This window comes from Rhipicephalus sanguineus, chromosome 10 (genome assembly GCF_013339695.2).
Source record: "Rhipicephalus sanguineus isolate Rsan-2018 chromosome 10, BIME_Rsan_1.4, whole genome shotgun sequence".
In the NCBI taxonomy this organism is placed as follows: Eukaryota; Metazoa; Arthropoda; class Arachnida; order Ixodida; family Ixodidae; genus Rhipicephalus; species Rhipicephalus sanguineus.
In genome coordinates this window covers 140,396,687-140,420,702 of record NC_051185.1, presented here as the reverse complement: position 1 = coordinate 140,420,702, position 24,016 = coordinate 140,396,687, and the positions used below count along the sequence as shown (strand labels likewise).

The 24,016-nt window shown below is 48.2% G+C and overlaps 1 protein-coding gene across 1 annotated transcript in view; it reads right to left on the bottom strand.

Annotated features, from left to right (window-relative positions):
* LOC119406771 (intraflagellar transport protein 122 homolog) overlaps positions 1-24,016 on the bottom strand; it is a 73,876-nt gene that overhangs the window by 40,834 nt on the left and 9,026 nt on the right. Inside the window, 10 exon segments of the mRNA XM_049420203.1 lie at positions 635-793; positions 3,965-4,118; positions 7,222-7,340; positions 8,142-8,261; positions 12,085-12,201; positions 14,359-14,547; positions 15,139-15,288; positions 15,942-16,000; positions 18,065-18,203; positions 21,640-21,910. Of these exon segments, the coding sequence (XP_049276160.1) occupies positions 635-793; positions 3,965-4,118; positions 7,222-7,340; positions 8,142-8,261; positions 12,085-12,201; positions 14,359-14,547; positions 15,139-15,288; positions 15,942-16,000; positions 18,065-18,203; positions 21,640-21,910 (1,477 nt within the window).

Below are 24,016 nucleotides of genomic sequence, written 5' to 3'. Positions count from 1 at the left end.
GGACAAGTCATCCATGACACAGAGCGCAGTGGCAACTTGGGCGCAGCCGCACACAACGCTGTACAAATACAGGGGAAGGTGTAAAAACCACACATCTCATTGTAACAGCTTGCTATTTTCAAAAATGGTTGGAAAGCTCAAAATAAATGTGGTTAAGCATAGTTACAGTAACTCCCGCGAAAGCAGAACAGCGACAGCTTTCACAAGGGCTAGCGGCATCGCTATCAATTCTCAGCGTTGCTGGAGCAAGCCTCCATGCGTGTTGGAGCCTTCAGATCGAAAAATACTGCTTGTAAAATAACTACGTGCTTTTCGGATAAACCACTGCAGCTACAAACGCTACGAAGGGTGAACTTCCTGTCGCGCCGTAAAAAACTGTGTCGAGAAAAATCAGTTGTCGGTCCCTTTAATGACTTAGTTTGAATTTAGAAACACTTTCTGAATTATGCACAAGCCAGAAGTCGGTGGTCAACTGGAAGTCGGTGCTTAGAGAACCAAGAGCGTCACTCATTTATTGTGTCACTAAAACTTTATCCAACCAAGGATGTCCTTCCCATCACCAATAGCTATCAACATCGGCATGTTTTTCTTGTGAAAGCACTGGCATTGCGAAATTCACAGAAAGGTGCATTACTTGAGCAACTTCAAACATGCGCAGATCCGTGTACATGTCCACAGCCTTGGAGTTGCGGCCAGCCTTCTTGTACAGCCGGGCAGCCTCGGAAAACCGGCCCTGCTGGGCCATCACGTCCCCGAGCAGGGACTCCCGTTTCTCGCCACGGGCCTCTTGGTCCTGTCGAACAACACAAGGCATCACGTGGCCGTGATAGTGAAGCATGCAGAACACAAGCTGGTGCAGATGAAAAACTAGAGATGTGTGAATATTCGAAAGTTTCGAATATCAGTCGAATATTACATTTGCAATATTCGCATTCAATTCGAAAACTGTGCATTCGGGAAGTTTCAAATATTTGATCATTTCGAATATTCGGTCGTATATATTACTGAAAAGAACTTCCAATTCTGCGCCTTTACGGTAAGTGCATCAGTGGTCAACCAGTGATTACTACTACAGAAGCACTTGTTCCACTTAAGCAGCAGTTCTGTTTAAGGGGGGAGGTGGGGATCGAAGCTGAAATTCTTTATTTTTTGTCGTAGAACAATGAAATTTGGCATGCTTATTGGGAAGTGCACTAAATGACTATTTACAAAGTTTCATTAAGATATCTCCAGCAGTTTTGACATTATAAATTTTTACTTGCATCATTGTTATACCAAACTTGCAGAAAGCCTGGCGTGACAACAAAACATGGTACAAGCCCAAAGTTGCCCTCATATTTTAGCCATAGGAATGGTTCATGCTATGACATTCTCCAAATATTTTTATTACCCCGATTTTTTTTTTACACGGGACATTACATCCATGCTTGCATAATGCATTCGTTATCGTCATGTCAAATTAGCTAAAGAGTAAAAAAACGAGGGAGTAATTCAAAAATATAGGAATGTCATAGCATAGAGAATTGACTAGGGAATACAATGCAACAGACCTCATGAAAATCCATCAAGCCATAGTCGTGCTACACTTTCTGCAAGCGGGACAGTCTGGTCAAAACACACTTCTGAGAAAACGGGCCCTAAAGTTGCACAGCCACTACATGTAAATAAAAATGCCCTGGGGCTGTAATATTGAGTGTCTTTGCTTGCAGGGGTTTTCTTGTGTCCTTGATCTTTCATTTTTCTGCACTATGTGCTTTCCTTTTTCTTTATTGGTTATTTTTGTCACCTCTTTGAAGGGTGAGCCTTCAGGTTTAATGGCCAGACTTGCATATTACAAGTCTGTGGCATGCAAATTTAGGTGTGCTGTGGCAGTTATGGCCAAGACATTGGTGGCACAGGAATTTCTGAGTAGTACTTAATGAAGCGAATTTGGCAGATAAAAATTCGTCCACTCCCTTACACAAGTTCATTTGTCACCCCCGCCTTGATACGCTTCATCATTCACCCAGTCGTGGTAATGGTAGTCGGCGAGGCTTTCATTATTTCAGTACATTTACAAAAGCTTGCTGCGATACCATGCACGGCTTGAAGTGCACCTAAATTACATCACCACTGAGTGCTTATTTCCTCGCAAAGTGCTCGGCCGCGGGGTTCGGGAAGTCTGTGCCCGATATGCTGGGTGGTGGCATTTGCTGGCGATGCGCAATATGCCAAGCCGCAGCGATGAAACATCGGCGTGCAATATGCTTGGCCTCGCATTTTGGGGCGCCGACGCGCGAAATTGTCGCGGTGCTTTGAGCGATCGCTGTGCGACGAACTTGGGGAGATTGAGCGGCCGTGGCCGTGGGGTCCGCGGCGCAGCTGCCGATGCGTCAAATGCCGATCAGCGATTCCGAGCTGCCAGCGGGCGATATCATTAGTTGCTTGCAACAAAGCGCATTGCGGATTGTTCGCTTTCGCATGTCTGCTAGCACGATGTTCTTCCCCGCAAAGTTCGAATTTGTCGGCGCCGTGAACGTAGTTAGGCCTAGCCACGACTCCGAGCAGTAAGCACGGTCGCGGTGCCCGAGGTTTCAAAGTTAGCCATGTTCGATCACGAGCACAAAAGGTCGTCCCGTGGCGGTCTTCGTCACGAGGTCCGAGATGCCGACGGGCAGAACTTCTAACCGCGGGTCCGACGAGTGAATGCAACACAGGTCCGAGACGTGCTTCTGCGATGTTCGCGAAGAGCGCGTCGGGCTATCGCAGTCTGATGCACGGTCTGAGAAATGAGCTTCCGGGTGCAGCTGCTAACGCGTAATTATCGTCGACCAGCGAACACAAAACGAGTGCGAACGCTTCAGTATCAGTAATTAGCGTGATTTTCGACAGCCGTGACCCCGCGACGCGGAAGCCGCAGACGACGCACACCGGGAGCGACCATCGGACCAATGGCGAGGCGCGCTGGAGCATCATGGCGGCCGCGGCCAATCGGGGGCCTCGAAACGACCTTTAAACGTTTGCTTTTTGTGCGCTTGTTTTTAAATGGAGGAGCCAGCTGAGGCGGGGAATTTGAAGACGGAGAAATGCTCTTTCGGACGAGCCTTAGATGGTGGTGCTCGGTCGTGTCGTTACGGAGCTATAATTTTTTGAAAGACGCTTTCTTTTTTGCGAATTCCGCGATAATTTTCGCCACATCAGCGGGCGCGACAATTTTTAATAGCACTTCTACATGGTTTTCAGCGAAGATATTTTGGAATTAGATAGAAAAAGGGCTACAGAAACTAAAAATGTGATTTTCAGAAAATCGATTTTTTTGCCATTTTTCGCGATTTGATCCCCGTGTCCCCCCTTAAGAGGTTTCCGTTTACTAAAAGTCTACTGTAGTTTGGTATTCGATTCGCAAGCCACTTATACTATTCGAAATATTTGAAAACAACAAAACTTCATAACAAGTAGTGAAATCAGCACAAAGAATTAAAGACCTGTGCTAAATTCTACAGAATTTGGTGCACAAAGCCAGAATGGTTTCAGTAGAGAAAGCATGCTTAGAAGATCAAAATATGAAGACAGGGTTAACACATCAGTGCTAGTGTGTCTGTTTTCGTTGTCTGGAGGAATCGTGATATGCACATTGATGTCGGTGCTTCCCAAACATATCAAGCAGCTCTCCATTTTTCACGACAACATTAAATAACTGGACATGCGGTACTGTCAAGCAATAGTGATGCACAATGCACAAATTTCCTGTATATTATGTCATGTACAACAAACGTACTTCTTCATGACTGTTGGTGAAAAAAAATGCTTAAATTTTTTGCAAAAGTCAGTAGCAGTTCCATTTGTATGAGAAGATATTTGAAAAATATGCTATTTGATTCACACTTGGTTTCCTTTTTCGAATTCGTTTTGAAGTTGAAAATTTGACATTTGCACACCCCTACTTGTGACACCTAATGTATTATAGAATGGAAAACCACCGAACCTGGAGTGAGCGCACCAAGCGAAGCAGGGCGGGGTCCCCCAGCCGCACGGCAGCCCTCTTGGCCACAACGAGGTCGAGGGCCTCCAATGCCTCCTTGGCCAGGTACCGCCAGTCTTCCTCGGGCACGCCCAAGCAGGCAATGGTGAGGGCCTCCCTAGGCACGATAATGATATAATTGTGTGGGTTTTACGTCCCAAAACCCCCAATATGATTACCAGGGACGCCGTAGTGGAGGGCTCCAGAAATTTCAACCACCTGGTGTTCCTTAACGTGCACCTAAATCTAGGCACCTGGGCCTCTAGCATTTCGCCTCCATCGAAATGCAGCCGCCGCAGCCGAGATTCGATCCCACGACCTTCTGGTGTGCAGTCAAGCGCCCTAGCCCCTAGACCATTGCAGCGAGTCCCTAGGCACGATATGCATGCATTCACAGTTGCACAATACATCACAGAGATAAAAACTGCTATTTTAGGCTGGCTATCATACCTCCATAATTGCATCCATGCAAGGAAAGGGAACTGAGAGGTCTGATTTTGCAAGTAACGACCGTACAAAGGCTTTTAGTAATTCATCTTTACTGTACCTTTAGCTGAACACTTTTAGGCTTTCATTTGAAGAACAAATAACTGGCAATAACATACAAAAATTGTCAGCTATTCCACTCTGTGAAGGTGGATGAAGAGTGAAGCTGCATAGCACAGAGGTGGCGCACAATTTCGAACCATGGACAATCACGCACCCTGCAACTAAATCCGAAATGTTGGTCCAGAAAGTCTCTATTGAATTTAGCATACGCTCATTTAAACTTTTCCATTTGAGCAGATAGCACCTTATGCCGCATTTTCTGTATTGCATTTGAACGGCTTTTGGTGTAGCGCGAAAGGAAACACGGACACGAGAAGGCACACAGGAACACCACACAGCGCTACTAGCAACAACATGTTTATTTTCAAAAAGCCTTTCAAATGAGTAACCAACAAGCCCACGTTGCAATCCTCATCTGTATTGCAACATGCACTGTCTTGCTTGGCTTGCAGCATGCACTGGCATTTCGTGCGCAATCTTAATGGGTGTTTGCCACTCGTGTTTTCTTTATTTTATTGCGACAGCAATTATATGGTCAATCTCGACAGGCTTTTGCCGTTAGCGCCGCCATCACGTTCCGGCTGCCATGTTCCGGACACTTTTGACGGATTTTTGCTGTCGGCATCGCCGTTATGTCAAAATTGATAACATTCCCCCGCGAAATGTATGTTCTACCCATAGGGAAAACAGGCATGAGCGGGGTGATGAACGCGGCTGAAGCAGAGATCAAACGAGCCAGCCCATCTCCGTCGCTCGGAGGGTGCATGCAACAATATCCTCGACGTGTTAGACCTGCCAACAAATGCTCAAGCAGAGAAGAAATGCCCCGCCTGTCTTGAACTAGCATGAAGGGACACGGGAGGGGGGGAGGGTCGCTCGAGCAGCAGCTGTGAACTTTGATTCTAAGGGCGTGGTCGCAATCGCTGGCAGGCACGCTATCTTGGCAGGCATCGCCGGTCGGCTCGTATACCCTTCTACAGGCTGTGCTCTCAACGCAAAGACACTGTGCAAAAAGAGCATTTCTCCCTGGAGTGGCCGTATTCTCTTACACCAGCGTTTCGTAGAGTTGCACGATATCGGATCCAAAAAAGTTAGCTGCCAGTTTTACTTCGTATAATATTACACTCTGTTGTTATCGCATTCATTACTTCATCCTTGTGGTGAAACTGATTTTTTTTTAGCAGACACGTAGTGAGTGGTGTGGTTGGTCCAATTTGCATGGCACATAAGTGTTTGCTGGTGCACAGGGAAAATACACGGAACCTTAGGCAAAAACAGCTTCACCAGTAATAAATACAGTCGAATCTTGGTGACTACGTCACGAGTTATGCGAGTGTTGTACAAGTTTAACAAAACTCTCAACCAGGATGTGGGTATTACCGTATTTATTCGAATCTAGGCCGATAGTTTTTTCGGAATTTCTTTGTATCAAACTCCAGGGTCGGCTTAGATTCGAGGATTTTGAAAAACGCACCATTTTTCATCGAGAAAAGTGTTGCAAAACTAGCGCCACCTAGACAGTATTGTAGCCGTTAGTAGCCGAGCCAACACCAGGCTTAAGCACGCGAGGCCACCATTTTTATCTTTGTGGCGAGTGTTGAGGCGAGCCGTTCGTCAGTTCGAGTCTCACTTCGAGTGGGCTGTGTGTGGCGTAGCTCAATGGCGCCAAACGAGCGTAGTCATTATAGTGCGGCGTATAAAAGGAAAGTTGTGCTAGCCGCGGAGTCGTCCTCCAACGTTCAAGCCGGGCGGGACTTTGGAGTGGACGAAAAGAATGTTCGTCACTGGAGGGGCCAACGGGAGAAGTTCTTCGCGTGCGCCGCAACGAGGATGGCTTTTACCGGTCCACGGAAAGGCAGTCACCCTGAAATGGAGACGGCATTGGCCGACTTCGTTCGGACGCAGCGAGCAGCTGCCCTTCCAGTGACAACGGAAGTGCTCCAGGAGACGGCGAGGGCGCTTTCAAGGGAGCAAGGTGTTTTGGCGGCAGACTTCAAAGCCAGCCGAGGCTGGCTGCAGAAATTCATGAAGCGCTTTGGCTTCAGCCTCCGTCGTCGCACCCCAATCGCCCAAAAGTTACCGGCTGACTATGAAGAGAAGTTGCTGGAGTTCCAGCGTTTCGTGCTTCGGAAGAGAGAAGTGAGAGTGTATCTGCTAGGCCAAATTGGCAACGCGGACCAAACGCCGGTGTATTTTGATATGCCAGTGGCGTACACAGTCTCAGAAAAAGGGGCCAAGGAAGTGAAGGTGCGCTCTGCGGGCTATGAAAAGCAGCGCACGACTGTGATGCTGTGCTGCACAATAAATGTTTTCTCTTTGTGAATTTTACCCGGCCTACATTCGAGGTAAGTTTTTTTTTTTTTTTCGGGCTTTGGACTTTAGGGGGTCGGCTCAGAATCGGGGTCGGCCTAGATTCGAGTAATTACGGTAGGTATAAATGTGTTCTATTTTGGAATGGCTCAAATGCTCTACTGGCAGCGATGGGTTATATACAAAACTGTCACTTCCCTGGTGCCCTCTCAGGAAGAGAGGGGTACACATGTGGCACACGGCTATGAAGTTAATGTATGAAGCCTTGGCTTTCCATGATATTGAAGTTTCTGCCTTTTTCTTTCAGATATGAGGAAGAAGGTGTTTTGTCGTTTTCACATACAGTGGTGTACAGTACTGACCTGAAGCGGTTTTTCTCAATGTACTGATACAGGCATGGTGACAAGGGAACCTCCACTGTGCTGACACTGTTGTGCTGGAGGCAAAAGAGCTTGCAGCCTCCAAAGCCAACCACAAAGCCCTGTTTTGGTGAAGACAAGAATGGAGCAGTTTGCCATTGGTGCTACTTACTAACCACGGCAGTTATTTGCAGACACACAAAAATCATTGATAAACAATGCCAAGGATACAGACAACTTAAAAGGTATCGCAGGATGCTGTGCCGACACTCAGCTGCAGTTTAATGAAACAAACATGAAATAAAGACATTTCATGAAACACCATCTGGCAGTGAGACACTAACAAATGAATGGAACAGACAATTAGGCGAAGGAAAGCATAGGGGACGTTAATTGTTGTCTCTGACTGTAATGTAGTACTTGTGATGTAAATTGAAATAAAATAAAGCAGATGAAAAACCAACATTCCCGTCAGTGGGATTCGAACCCACAACCTTCAAATTATGTGTCGGATGCTCTACCAATTGAGCTACGAGGGAAGGCGCTTCCCAAGCTTCCACTTCGCTGGGTATTTCTGTATGTGAAAACCCTGGGAGTGTCAGCTAGTGCCACTCGTAGCCAAGGCAGCGAATGTGGAACACTCTTTCTCCCAGAGGGCATGACGCCCTCTGGCATGAAAGGACTCCAGAATGTTACACCATCTATCCCAAGTTTCTACACTGATTCTAAAGGGTGGAAAGCTGGGCTAGTTGGTGATCGATCATCGTACCGTATGGTGAAATAGCGCACTTTGACGAGGACAAAGGCCACAGGAAAGCGAGTGTTGTGCATTTCCGATCTTTTTGTCGTTGTCAAGAGTGTGCGCTATTCCACCATACGGTATGATCCTCCTACACGGGTTGTCAAAAAACCATTGCACCAACCTCCAGTTTTTGCCTCAGCACGGGGAACTCTCCGGCCTTGACCGCCAGCGCACCACCACCCGTGAAGCAGAGAAGTTCGGCGTTCTCGGTGTTCCATGCCACACTGTTGGCATTGGGTTCCTAGAACAAGGTGGAACATATGCACATCCCGAGACTTCATTTCCGACAGTTCAAGTGTAATTTACGTAATATGTGTAAGAGGCAAAAAGATAAAAAACATCAGCCAGTTTCCTGTCATAAAAACTGTCGGATAATATAGATATTTAAATATCTAATTATTGAGAATAAATTCATATTTATAATTATGATTACTCACTGAAAAATGCATACATCAACATATTATCGCCTTCTCTTTCTTAGAATAGAATGTTGCCACATGGTTGTGCCGGTAAGCAAGCTGGTGATCGGACTGCTAAAGATGAAACTCTTTACTGGGCAAACTTGCACCCAGAAAATCATGTAACACTCACTGTAAAGGTACCGTATAGTGCGGAATATAGGTCGAGATTTTTTCCAAAAAATGTCACTAAAAAGTCGCCCCTCGACCTATATACCGGCCCTTGGCACAAACCGAGTGATCGTCTGGCAACAGGGAGCGTCGCATGCTTCTTGGGCATCAGCATCGACATCGCCTCCATGAGCCGATGAGCCGACGCCCGACGCCATTTTTCTTTTCTTGTTCATCTGGTGTTCCTAGCGAGTGGCGACCTTCCTCTGCGGCCAGCTATGAATACCGGGACGCGGCGCCAGTTCACCGCCGCGTTTAAAAGAAAAGTAATTGAATTCGCGGAAGCGAATGGCAACATGTCGGCGCAGCGGCAGTTTGGAGTATCTGAGAAAAGCGTCAGGTACTGGCGCAACCAGAAATCCAAACTGTCGGTGTGTAACGCGCGGAAGACTTCGTTTCGCGGTCGCCGAGCTGTGCACCCGGAACTCGAGGACAAAGTGGCGGATTTCGTCCGCGAGTACCGTGCCAGGTCCCTGCCAGTGAGTGCGGAGCTCATTCGCACAAAAGCCGTCGAGCTCGCCCGTGAAGCCGGTCTGTCGAGAGAAGACTTCAAGGGGTCCATTTATTGGGTCCGCCGCTTCATGCGACGCAAAGGGTTTGCCCTTCGACGGCGCACGTCAATCTGCCAGAAGCTGCCGGAGGAGTACGAGGACAAGTTGATAGAGTTTCAACTCTACGTGAATAGCCTCCGGCGGCAGCATGGCTACATGTTAGGCCAGATCGGCAACGCCGACGAAACGCCGGTGTGGTTCGACATGCCGTCGTCCACAACCGTCTGTGAACGCGGGGCAAAGGAGGTGAAGCTGCTGTCGACCGGAAGCGAGCATTCGCGCTTCACTGTGATGCTTTCCTGCACGGCCGACGGCAGAAAGTTGCCCCGTTCATCATCTTTAAGCGGAAGACGCTGCCGAAGGAGGCCTTCCCGCGGGATGTCGTCGTCCGAGTGAACGAGAAGGGGTACATGGACGAGGCCCTAATGCGCGAGTGGATCCGCACAGTGTGGAACCGGCGGCCCGGAGCCCTCCTGCAGCACCGGAACATGCTCGTGTTGGATGCATTTCGCGGGCATTTGACGGCATCGGTGAAGGAGGCACTTCGCGACGGGAAGACTGATCTCGTCGTCATTCCGGGAGGGATGACGTCAACGCTGCAACCGCTGGACGTCGTCCTCAACAAGCCCTTTAAGGACCGTGTGCGTGCGTTGTACAGTGAATGGATGGCTGGCGACAACCCGCGGACCCCGACAGGCCGGCTGCGCAGGCCACCTCTCGCGACAGTTTCCGGTTGGGTCTCCGAGGCATGGAGGTCTCTGCCCGAGGAAATGGTGGTGCGCGCATTCAAGAAGTGCTGCATAAGCAACGCTCTCGACGGCACCAAGGACGACATGCTGTGGGAGGCGGCTAGCGAGAGGCAGTCGTCCTCGGAGGAGAGCTCCGACAGTTCGGAGGACTGAATAAAGTGCTTCAGTCAACAGTTCCGTGTTTTTTTTTTTTTTGCCGGTCATGGTAAGGGGGTCGACCTATATTCCGCCTCGACCTATATTCCGCATTATACGGTAAGTAATGGTCACGAGAAAATGTTAGCATCGCGCATATCTGTCGACCATCGGTAATTTGATCGTTGGCAGAATGCGTCATCTTTTATACAAGAGTGGCGAAATGTTCCAGCATTATCGCTGGTGGTCAGGTTAGCTCTCGAATAAACTCAACTACAGTAAAACCTCGTTATAACGAAGTTGAAGGGGGAGTCGTAATTACTTCGTTGTAACCATTAGTTCGTTATAGCCAATATCCATTTCTACCAACAATTAGCACGCAAGAGAGGATGTACTCGCCACCGAATCTCACAGCAGCCCGCCACGCAAACGAAAAACGGCCATCGCACGGAGAAAAACTAGTAAAAGAAAAAAAAGAGAAAGATCAGCAAAAAACTGCTACTTTATTCAGGCCAAACTCGGCACACCAGCTGGTGGCTCACTTAGCAGAAAAAAGTCTTTAATAGACTTCTGCCGTGTCTTCCTCAGACGGATGATGGTTTTTTCGGCCGCTGCCGCTATGTCGAGTCCGTCCTCGCCGTCATCGTGAGCGCCGAAGAAGCGGCGCAGCAGGTCTGCCGCATCCAGCGCTTCCGCGGACGTCGGAACATCGGGTTCGCCAACTCCGGGCTGTCGTTGACACATTCGTCACTGTCGTCATTCACCACTCCTGTCACCGCGCGCAAAATTTCAGCCTCTGTCAGCTCTTCGGTTGTCACCGCATCAGCATCGGCACTGACGTATACGTGCAGAAGGTGTCGCAGTCGGGCACAACTCCGACGTCAAGGAGAGCGTCCCACGACGCCAGGTCTTGGTCACCCACGGCACCCTCATTGGCGGCAGCACCGATATCTTCGCTGTCACCGCCGCTCTTGATGCCAAATGAGGCATGCCGGAAGCAGTTGGCGATCGTGCTTGCTCTTACAGACATCCAAGCAGCCTGTAGCATCTCAATCGCCATGTAGAGGTCGATTGCAGTCTCGCGCTTCATGTTTATATGCGCCGAAATCTTGGGCCACATTTTTCTTCTTGACGCCGGACTCAACGGCTTTCAACATAGCCACCTTCTGCTCGATTGTAATTGTTTTGCGCTTTCGTTTGCCGTTGCCGTCGTCCATCTCCTGTCTAGCGGCGGGAACCGAGAGAGACGCTGTTCTGATGCACACGCAGCGAACGACAAGCAACAAGACCCGCGATCGCCGCATCGCCGTCCACGCGCGCAGCAGGAGAGCGGGCGGGTCCACGAGTTCCGCGGGAGAGGGGAGGCTGGGTGACGTGGGCGGGTGGGTCCACGAGTTTCGTTAAAAAGGGGAGGCAGGCAGACGCGCACCCTCGCGCGTGTTGGCAGGCGGCTCCTCGGGAGCGCGAGTTTTGAATTACCGCATACGTGATGGGACGTAAACCGTCGCACGCTATAAGACATTGACTTGCCGGCTACCAAAATGGTCAGTAAATGCTCGGAGGGAAAAAAAAGGTTCGTTATATCCATTGCGAGGAAATTTTAGCTTCGTTAAAACGAGGTTTTAAATACATGGGCGTCTATGGGAATTTCAAGGGGAATTACGATTGCTTCGTTATATCCATTAGTTCGTTATATCCCGCTTCGTTATAACGAGCTTCTACTGTACTTGTGCAACGTGCGCAACCTTGTCGAATAGTATAATACAACCGAGAAGTTTCCCAAGCATTGTGGTGCGGCCTAGCACTGGTAGCAGTTTTTTGTGGGTGAAGCCCAATCATATAAAAATAAATAAGCGCGTGTCACAATATCAAGTGCCTTGGAATAAAGTTCTGTGAATTTGACACATTTACAAATAGTCCATGATAATTCGCGTGTGAAGGGGTCATTTTGCCGACCTGTGCATTGGACAAGCATAAGCAGCACAAGAGAGACGCGCTACCTGAAAGAGCAGCTGCCTGGAGTCCAGCTGGTAGACAAGGCAGGTGCCTTTCTCGTCCACAACTGCCAGGCGTGTGCGATCCGCACTGAGGTCAAGGCAACGCACGGGACTGGTCACCTGCATTGAGGACAGGAGTCATTAAAGGAACTATGATGATTAAAAAAGGATTCAAATATCAGATATTGACATCAGGAAATTGCCATACACAGGACCGATTTGGCTTGCGTACGGCACTCACAGAAGTCACGCGCGATCTTTCGCTTCCATTGTCTTTAGTTTGTGTCCCATCGATGTAATAAATGCTCGTATAACTGCATCCAAGCCAAAGTCACCTGTAGCGCAAGATTTGTAGCAACGCAACATGGTTACTTGAGCAAGTGCGCGTATCAGTTTCATGTCGCTTTTTTTTCCATGAGCACTGCACAACCACTTTAGCTGAAGATTGCTGCAGAGGAGCTTTGTTGCAAACTTCAAAATGTTAACAGCGCACAGAATGAATCGTTCTATGCGCTGTTAGCATTTTGAAATGAATCCACACCAACTTGCCCAAGCGTCAACCCTTGCAAACTTAAAACAGGCCAATGATGATGACTGTAAAACGTGCAATGTCATCACGTGTATCAACAGGGATGCACGTTGCTGCGAACACACTACATTACAGTCCATGCATCAAAAAAAAAAAGAAAAGAAAGAACAAATTGGCAGTCCCTCACAGCCAATTTTCCACGTGGTTGGTGTCCTCCCAAGTGGCTTGAAACTTTGTTCTGGTGAGCACCTGGCCAGAAGTGCACTCATACCTATTTTACTGGCGCAAACCTGGCGGCAGCAGCTCTCTGCCTCCCACAGCACCAGTGGATGCTAGACTCAGACACAAGAAAGAAGTCAGGACACCACAAACGCCGACTAGCAACTGAAGAGACGCACAACGGCTGAAAAGAAAGAAGGCACGAAAACTTATCTGCGCATGCCCATGCAACAGGCGAACCTATCATGCATGCGCAGATAAGTTTTCGTGCCTTCTTTCTTTTCAGCCGTTGTGCGTCTCTTCAGTTGTTAGTCGGTGTTTGTGGTGTCCTGACTTCTTTCTTGTGTCCGTGTTTGCACGCCCTGTCTTTTTAGAATGAATACTTACCAACTAGCTCAGCTCTCTGTTATTCGATGCTAGACTGTTTCACCAGGATTCTGGTGTGCTGAGGTGTACCTAGAGGCATTCCCAGATATCTATGGAACCACTTTTCAAGATGAGTGCCCATACACCACTGTCCACTATGCCAGGGTACTACTATACCCATCGGAAGATAAGAAACTAATGGGTTCCCAGTTGGCATTGAAAGTCCAACCCACTACCTCCCGCACAGAAGGCAGACACTCTACCACAGCTGCACGGCAGAACAAAGTTTCGAGTTGCTTGGGTGGACACCGACCCTTTGGGAAATTGGGAACATTAGACAGCTAAACCTAAAAATTAGGTCACCCCTTCTTTTCGTTAACAGCCGACTGTGTGACCATATGAACTGCTGATGTCAGTTAATCACTGATGTGTATTTTATGTACCTTACACCGGCACATAGCATATGCATTTTTTCACCTCTTTTCCTTCCTAACTAGACATGCCAACGTGGGTAATGTTAGTGCAAACTACTGTGATGAACACAAGCAGAGAACAGATTAGAACTAGGGGAAGCAGCCCTCGACAACAGTGACATGTTTCTTAAGAGAATTCATTGCTGAGCTAGTTGGTTCACAATAGTTAACTGCAGAGCGCAAAAATTAGGTACGGGAAATAGAAGAAAACACCCAGTCATAGGTCGGCAAACTCACTCATGAGTCGACTCACTGAGACTCAGATCCGGCCGCGAGTCTGAGTCCGAGTGAGTCGGGGTGAGTAATATCTTGGTGAGTTCGAATCAAAGTGAGTCTGGCTGAGGAAAATTTTAGTGAGTCTAGAGTCCGAGTGAGTCCAGTTGAAGAAAATTTTGGTGACTCTGAGTCCGAGTGAGCCCTCAGAGCAAAATATATTTCTTGAGTGAATCTGAGTGAGCTCCAGTTTTTTTGCCATCTTGTGCTGTGTGTGTTCTTTTCTGTCCCATACTAATTAGCGCTCTACAGTTTACAGTGACTTGCTCCTTCTGCATTGCAACAGGTACAACGTGGCCATTTTGCGCCCTTCCTACACAGCTCCATCAACGATTCCACCGCTTGCAGTGGCTAACATTCCACCAGCGTTGTGGAGGCTAGGATTTGCATTTCCCTGCACAGCTGAGGTGCACGCACCTTGATGAGAAAAAGTGGGAAAGGGTTGTCCAACAGCAGCTGCAGCACCTGCCCGTCCCGCAGGCCAACCAGGAGGCCCTCGCGGCCAACAGGACCACCGAGGGCCCGGATGTAGCGGATCGCCGACGACAGGACCCACTCCCGTTCGCAAGCACCGCCACGAAGGCGCAGGCACTGCAGCCGCCGTTCCTGCAGTCAATGCAAAGCACTCATTGGCAGCTCTGATCATGTACAGAAGTTGCCACATGTCAGACATGGTATAGTAATAACACGGCATAAGATAATACTCTTTAGGTGAGGACAGTTCTGGGCTTGCATGCAAGGTGCGTTCGACCAGATAAAGTAACAATGGCGCTCGTCCGTTGATCCGGTGACGGCAGTAACAATGAACACTAAAGGAATATATAAAAAAAATGACAAACACGGAAAAGAGAGGCAGACCTGGCACTCTTTTAGTGTTTTGTTCATGGTGGCCACGTTTTCTGTTATACAACGTGGTGCATGTGCACAGTTATGTACAAATAATCGAATAAGGTCTGGTACAGTGTCACAAGTTTTGATCACTGCTGAGCATTAGTCTGACAGAAGTCTTTCTGATTAGAATCGGTAACATTTGAGCAGCTTCCCATGAGACAAGCATGTATTGCACAAAGTGATAACTTAGCGACATTTGTAGTCAATGAGAAACGGTCCCTAGCGAAACATAAAGGTATGCTGGTCAACATCAGTGATGATGACAATAGATGGCACCCAGTGCTGTGGCAACGAAGGAGCACCTACCTGGCAAAGAACGAGGTGTTCGGAGCAGACAACCAGCAGAGTGCACTCCACCTTGCGGACAATCTTGTCTCGCAGCCTGTAGTGCATGTCGTTAGGCTCAGACGACTCACTACTCAGCTCATACACCATGATTCGTTCGGGCAGCTGGACCTGAACATCAAGATCACACAACTTCAAATTCCGGTTGAGTCAAACACATCCCAAATTTGGGCTGATGTGCTACATATCCAACACATCTCATAGCAGCTTCAGTCAAACATGGCTTTCAAACTTTCTGGCTGGAAAGCCAGAACCGTTTAACTTTTTGCACATGAAGCAACATTTTGTTTCATCCAAAATGTGCACCCACTGCACCACCATGCAGCTGCTGATTGAGTGTGATCGTCGAACCATGGTGCTGATTTCCAAAGGAAGGCGGCAAACGAAGCTAACAGATTTTCTAAAAAAACAAATGATGTTTGTGAAGTGTGCAGGCAAAAGTGACAGTGTTCTGAGGCAGATTTCACCACAACTAAATTTCCACTTCAACGAAGTTTTCCGCGTCTCCCGTCAGTTTCGTTGTAGCGAGGTTCGACTGCATAATAAAAGTTCGTATGCAATCACACCTGTGGAGTCCCTAGTTTTAGCTAATATAATACAAATTCCATGACTGGTAGAACAGTTCTTTAATCTATATTAGAGTATCATCCATACTAATGACACCTGTGCAGCCACCTCAAAAAGGCCGATTTATGACACGAGCGAGAAAGGCTGCCTTTAATCTTTCCATGCAACAACAGTAAACGCTCTGCCAATAAACTCACAGCAAGGCGGTGTTTGTAGATCGCCAGTTTCTTGACCAGGTCACGGCACTTGATTCGCACTGCGAAGTTTGTAAAATTGACAATGGCGCAAATTACCAGTGAAACTCGAAACCTTGCACTTAATGAAGCAGGTAGAAGCATTCGTGCCAGCAAATTGAAAAAAAAAACAACAAAACAAAAGATTGTGCACAAAACATTGACGATCACCGTCAATGCAAGAAAATAGCCCCACACTTTTAGAAAGCTATTGATTTTATAAGAGGAATGATGTAGTTGAAGGCACTTGTTAGTTACAGTGAGGAAATTTAGGCAACACTTCTCTCACCATGTAATTTCACAGAATATATCTGTTTCGCTAGCACATCTGCAGCTGTAGTACAGATGACTACATGTAAGCTGATCTGTCAAATAAGCGTTGAGGTGCCGTGACCAGCGCAGAATGCAATTGCCATCCCTCTCTCCCAATGAGGAACCCTCTGCAACTGCAAGCTGCCATAGGGGTGCAGACGGCAGATGCTGCACCACAGCCCCTAAAGCTGTATTCACAAGACGGACGTGATTGCGGACGTACAGTAAAACCTCATTAATTCGAACTCGGTTATTTCGAAATCCCGTTTATTTCGAAGGGTTTCTACGGTCCCGTATTTTGCAATGTAAATCTGAGTGAATATTTTGAAGCGGCGGTCAGCGCCAGCCCGGTTAATTCGAAAACTTTGGGGTGCCATGTGCCCATTCCCGATCCCGATTTCACTGCAACTCCGCGGAAGCGACGGCCATTAGGAGCCACAGCAATGCAGTGTAGTGATATTAACGAGTGACAATTGAAGCAACCCAGCCTCACTGGTGCTAGTGCAAAAAAAGTAATAAAAGAAAAAAAGAAAACGCGGTCTCGTGGTCAGCTACAACGTGCGCCTGCGGAAAATAAGACGTGCTTCACTGCAACACAGCGGTGACACGCGGGCAGCATGTCGCAGCTTCTCACAACGTCAGCGCGTCATGATTTAGCCATTCTTTTTGGGAAAAAAAAAATAATAAAGGACGACCGGACGCAATTCATGATGTATGCGAACCTCCGATTGGCGGTTGTTATGGCAACTTGCGCACTTGCACTGCTGGCAGAGTACTTGCCTGTAACGCCTACTTCGAAAACTCAGTTCGAAAACTTCAATGATCATGTTTTCCAGCCAGAACACATTGCAGATTCTGTCACACTGGCCATTATCATATTCTTTGTTTTACCAGAAAAAATGGGCGAATGGTCGCATCATGACGCGCTGACGCTGTGAAGAACAGGTGACATACTGCCCGTGTGTCACCACTGTGCTTCAGTGAAGCATGCCTTTTTTTTTTTCCGCAGGCACGCATTTCAGCTGACACGAAACTTTCTTTTCTTTCTTTTTTTTTTTTTGCGCTGACAGCAGCGAGGCCCGCCGTTTTCCCGGGTTTGCAACAAAAATGGGACCGGGTATTGCTGCAAACAACCCTTGGAGCCGCAAACTAGAAGGCCAAACGACCACCTCTGATTACTTTCAGTAATTCAAAGTTCCTTGCATCCCGCTTTTTCTATGTTTTGTTAATTCGAAAACCCGCTTAATTCGAACGTTTTTCACAGTCGCAGTGACTTTGAATTAACGAGGTTTTACTGTATCAGTCACGTGACATATGATGCGATTTGGATCGCTCCGCAGCCAGCATTCCCATAACAAAGGAGAGTTCACGCTCCGGAGGAGGATTTCGATATTTTTTCCCTGAAGATTCAAACTGTGATTTGGGCCTCCGTTGTTTCAGAAACTGCTCCGTGCGGACCGAAGGAGGACCGCAGGAATGAGTGACGTGTGGTTGACGTAACACGCAATCTGCGGGCTTGGATCGCGCTTTGGTCAGTCGTGTGAATAGAGCTTTACTGACACCCCAAAGCTTTCACATGACAGAACGCATGTTTCAAAGAGGTAGCAGGTGCACATCGAAGAACGTGCATCGCAACTCTGTTGTGTGTGACCACACGTCTTCCGCATCATATCGCCTTCTGTATCAGGAGCGACTCCAATCACTGATCACCAACCATGAAAGAGAGGCACAAGAGCAAAGAAAGCTATCTGCCTCATAAATGAAGGGATGCACACCTTTCTCATCGGTCACGAGGTGCTGGATGATGACGTCCGTCATGTTGTCTCTGTATGCGTACCGTTCGCGGTACAAGCTGTGCACTGTGGAGAAGCCCAGCTCAAAATAGGCAATCGTGCCATCCTGACAGCCCAGGGCCTGGAAAAGTAAGGCAAAAAGCAGTGGAAATTATGACACTGTAAACTGCTGCCATGCAAAAACTCTACAGAGTTGCCAAATGACACTTTGCTTTTAACTTAGAAGGGTGGCGGAGTGGGCTAGTTGGTATTCCATGCTTAGACGAGAAAAGCGCAAAAAAAGAGGGACACTTTTTTCATGCTTTTCTTGTGTAAGTTTGCTTCTAATGTCATTAGGCGTCTCAAACAGCAGATGAAGGCACACTTGTCCACAGCATGTTTAGACTGAATTGCTTTCCGACGTATTCCCAATGTACTGGCTTAGCCAATGGCATTCAGTATGCAACATTTGTAATCTGCAACTGCGATTCTGCCTTGTGCTAAGTAGCCAAAGCCTCCATCGATGTGCTCCTCTGCGTTGGACATTTGACCCCCATTATAATGGTGACATTGCTGAATCTTCAAGTGAAGATGCACCACTTACTGCAAGTGCTGGGACTTGTCTTATGCACATAATTTTGTCCTATCCCCATTTTCATGTCGTAAACAGGCAAACTGTGTTTGTACACGCTGTCTGCTAAAATAACTGCGCCTTGCAGGGAGGGTAGCTTTACAATAATGAAATAAAATGAAATGCATTTTTATTTTGCTGATAAATAAATCTGGGGTGAGGGTACACAGGGCAAAAAACTGCCTGATGCTGCCCAAGGTACGTCTGGCGTGTACTGATCACACAACTACAATAGGTGGAAATGGAGGTTACATTTCCTGAATTTCGAACTTTGAACATGATGCAGTTGAACGCATCTCAGTGTAACACAAATGGACAGGCATGGACATGTGCACTGTCGCCTTAAAGGGACACTAAAGGCAAATATTAAGTCGACGTTGATTGTTGAAATAGTGGTCCAGAAACCTCGTAGTGCTGCTTTTGTGCCAAGGAACTGCTTATTTTGAAATAAAATCACGTTTTTAGTGGTCCGCATCGCGTTAGCGCGCTTCAAATCTCCCACCTGCAAATACCTCACTGCTGCCGTGCCCAACGTTGCCCGCTTTTACTGCGCGGCCGCCGACACTAGTAGCAGCCGAGCGGAAGTAGCGGGACCCACAGTAGCAACAACGGCGCTGCGGCAAAGACTTGCTCGGATGGGCACATTCAAAGCCTTCACCAAGTTGCGGTTGGTCTCGTAATCCTCAGTACAAAAGTGCAGCGAGCACACACGCAGAGGTTTTGACTGTTTAGCACACTGGCGCAATGGCATGACACTAAGCCACTTCGAGCGTAAGGGTTCATTCCGCGGCACCCAGTGAAAAGACACACCGGTTTCCTTGCTGCAGCACTGGCGTTGTGCACCATTCGGGCATCCGGCAATATCACACGCATGCGGCATTTTGTCGACTTTCTGTCAGAGCGACTTTCACGAGCGCGCAAAACACGCACGGCAGTACGCAATCCCGAAACTACCACTGAGACGGGCGAGGCGCAGTTCGGTGAAAACGGAACCTTTGAACCAAGCGCGCCGTTCCCCATGGCAACTCCACGGAGGTTTTGTTTTTCATGAATCAAGCAGGCAGGCAGGCAAAGAACTTTATTATTATCCGGAGGCGGCGCTCGACCCCCTTTAGGGGGTGACACCGGTGGGCCACTCCCACGACGGGACGGGGAGGTTAAACTCCACGGCCATGTCGCGGGCCCTCTGGATGGCCCTAAGCTGGTCTCCTTTGTCTTCGCTAGTGAGCAGATAGTTCCAGTCCGCCTCCGTAGAGGGAGACTCGCTGCTCCCGCGCAACGCAGGGCATTGCCACAGCATGTGTTGTAAGGTGCATTTGGGGTGGCCACAGCGCGGGCACCCCGGCTCTATGCCATCCATGTACTTGGAACATTTTAAAGGCGATGCATACGCCTCCGTCTGTAACAAACGTAGAGTGATTGATTGAGCCCTGTTTAAGTGTGGGTGCGGAGTGGGTACCTCCGCCTCTCCAACTGGTAATGTTTGCAGATTTCATTAAACGTTAACAACGGATCTCTGAAGTACCAAGTAACGTCCTCAGCCTCCGATTGGTTCTCCCCGACGTGGAATGTGAGACCTCGCGCCCGGGAGTGAGCCAATTCTTTGGCCAGAGGATGGTTCCGTGTACGTGTCGGCCAACGTGTGCCGGGAACCAGATGATGTGCTTTTTGTCTGACCCAATTGGCAGCAGAGAGAACGCGCGCTGCTTCCCGACAAACCGAGCCCGTCATGAAAGCCCGTGCGGCATACGCGCGAATCTGTGTAAATGGCGGTGCGGTCGGTGGCAGCGAGAGCTAGTGCCACAGCGACCTGCTCGGCGCGATCAGCGTTTGAATTTAATAAAGTCATAGACGACAAGTGTTCGCCTTTGAGTGTTGTGACTACCGAGACAAAGTGGTCCGTATAGCCGTATTGCGCTGCGTCTACGAAGGCCACGTTACCTCCATAGCGGCTGCGGTACCGAGTAGGGCTCGCGCCCGTGCCTGACGTCTCCCCACGGAAACGAACAAACAGCATTTTATTACGTCTTTTGATGCTCGGAATGTTCTTTCTTTACTGCTGCTAGTTTGATTACTAGTGATTTATTGTAGGCCGACTTCCCTACGTCATCGGGATCACTTCGAAAATTTCCCACTCGTGGCGCTCATCATGTGATACATTTTAGCTTAATTTCTCGGTAAGTAGGGCACTGCTGTTGATAATATTGCCGTTTTAGAAGTTGCCATACATTGGCTTTCACTCTGACATAAACTGTTATTTGCCTTTAGTGTCCCTTTAATGAGTCAGGGGGCAAGTAGCAGATGCAATCTTATATGTATTAGGTGAAATCACAAGCCCTGAATATGCTTTAAATAAAATGTGCCAATAGTACCATAAGCATGTCAGCTGCTTTTCATGAAACTGTTTGAATGTTTATCCAACCGCATATTACATATAAGATTAAAAATGTGCTTGACTGTAGTTCCCGCGTAAAGCATTACTTCACTAAAGTATTTTACTTCAACTTGCACTAAAATATGAAAGTTGAAATTTGTTTCACTGGAAATAAATCATGCAGGTTGTGCAAGTGAGTTTTTCTTCTTTGTGGCAGATGCCAATACGCAGCAAGGCCAATATAAAACAAAGAAAACAACGAAAACAATAACACATCATACATAATTTTTCAGTCGCCCCTGCGTAGGAAAAATGGTTACGGTGCTTGAATGCTGACCAGAACGACGCGGGCTTGATCGCGGCCGCGGCAGTTACATTTTGACAAAGGCGAAATGCTTGAGGCCCATGTACTGTGTGATGTCGGTGCACATTAAGAACCCCAGGTGGTCAAAATTTCCGGAGCCCTCACTACGACATCCCTCATAATCATATCGTGGTTTTGGCATGTAAAAGCCTATATTGTTGTATATAATTTTTCAGTCATGAAAACGTTTTTAAAACACTCATGCTCACCAAGTGGCTGGCATCTGGGCGTGCCTGACAGCACCACACCCACGAGGCTTGCTGGGAGACCGGCCCGACGCAGATGCCGTCTCGAGTGTAGACGCGTGCCTCGCGGCACGAGCCGCCAACCACAAGGTACTCGCCGCCGGGGAAGTAGCTGATGAATGTTGGGTCGAAGCCCAATGCTCGCTCGCGGCCGGTCTGCTGACCCGCCACATTGTAGAAGCTGAGAGTCTGTGCCCAGTCGGCTACGGCAAGGACGTCTCCGACGCCTTCTTCCCTGATTCATTCAATAATCAACAGCAGCGCACAAATCAGACAAGCTTTCAGAGGGATGCCGAACAAAATAGGAAAAATGACGAAAACATTGGAATTCTACTCGGAGGATGCCATTGTTCTGATAAACAGAGTTTATTTCACATATTTTTGACACAGTTGCTTGTATTTTTGGAGGATTGTCAGCATGTGGTGGCTGCATGCCAGCGCGAGCCATGACGTCGAATCACTGCAGCGGATGCAGAGTGCATGTTTTCCTGTCCTACTACTTCTCTTTCTCCCTCTCTCTTTTACGTCCCACTCTAAGCACGGGCCACAGTGTTGAACATATCAAAGGTACGCATGCACGAGGTAGATGAAGATTATGCTTAGGGGACAAGATATCACGGTTTCACCGCAAGAGTGCAGCAGTAAACTGGAACGTTACCTGAAGTAAGGCTAGCAGCTAACTCTTTGCCATCCGATCTGGCATAAAGCAACAAAACATTGGCGTAGGCAAACGCAGCTGCTGCCGGGAGCGACACTACCTTCGTGCTGTGTATCGCTTCAACGCAAACTAAGCGGCAAGGACACGGCATGTACAAAGGCATGAGCCGTCTGGTAATTCCTGACAAGATAGGTTGCGCCCAATCGCGCCCGGCTGCACAAAGTATGTAGTTTGGGCCGGAGCCACTTAGCCCCAGCTTCCAGAGCCCCATGGGTCTTTCACGTGAACGATGATGGCTGGTGCGCTTCCTCTCCACTTGAGCCACAATCGTTGGCAGCCCTTGCACACTTCCACTAGATTATAGATTATAATCGCACATAGATTACACAACGTATGAGGCGATATTATCGCCCTTAGACTTTATAGGGAACCTCACGGCGTTGGGAAAAGTGCGCCTGGAATGTCCATACAAAATTGCTATCCCAAAAGAATTGAATTTTATGTTTTTGCTCTTTTATAGAGATGGTGCAAACACAGAAGCGGCATCTTGTATGGTACAACTGCTTTTTGAGCTTACAGCCTGAGTATACTGCAGACGTGCGTTCTGATCGTGATTCGGCAACATAAATATAACCGCCTCGGTAGTTTATCGGCTAAGGTGTTAGGCTGCTAAAAACAAGACGCAGGTTTGATTCCCACTCACAGCTGCGACGATTCGTTGGCAGCAAAATGCAAAAGCGCCTTGTCTACTCAGATTTATGTGCACCTAAAAGAGTCTCAGGTGGTCCAGAGTAATATGAAGTCACCTGCTGCAGCGTTATTCGTAATCACATCTTAATGTTATTTGCAATGGCAAAAATCATCAAAATAACGCAGGAAGAAAATGCACCGTATAAAGCTAATTATGAACCCTACACAAAACTGTGCATGTGAACGTAAAAACTCGTGCAGAAAGCGGGAGTGGTGTGGAGGCTGGCCCCCTGCAGGTCTCGCCGCACAGCACCGTGGGGAAGCGAGTGCTGATGCGACGATTTCTGCAGGGGTGCAACGATCCCAGTTCGTGTCCCACCTGAGCTGATACATACATCGATCGTTTGTGTAGTTCAAAACACCGTCGAACACGTTTCCAGCTCGAGTGGCTGGCATTCCAGCGAGCAGCCCTCGGGCAGGCACGGGATCGCTTCTCTGACCCCGGGCCATCAACCGCCATTTTGCGGGACAGCGTGGGTGCTCACACCGACTCCATCGGCAGTGGGTCGCGTTTGGACGATGGTAAGACGCAACCGTCTTCCGAAATTCGAACCCACAACGCCTTCCATACTCAGCAACGACTACGATACATTGTCACTGGTCTGGTGATGAGAGAGACATGAAAGTGGCATATATAACGGCCTAGCCAATCGGGAATATATAGTTTCGTGTGAGCAGGCTATCATTGAAGACATTGTTGCGTATTCAAAGTGTATTTGAAGAACAATTGACTTGGTGGCCCTGGTTGGCCTCCCATTGGTCAGGGAACAACACAGGCAATATGGAGTTCTGCGATTGGGCAGTTGTTATTTCTCCGCTTGTGGGAACCGTCCAGAAGTGTAATTTTTGCTGTACGGTATAGCTGTCTTCGCAGCACTTCTCAAGTGGGTTACAATGTATTTTCATCGGCTTCAAAGCCCGATGTTCACCACA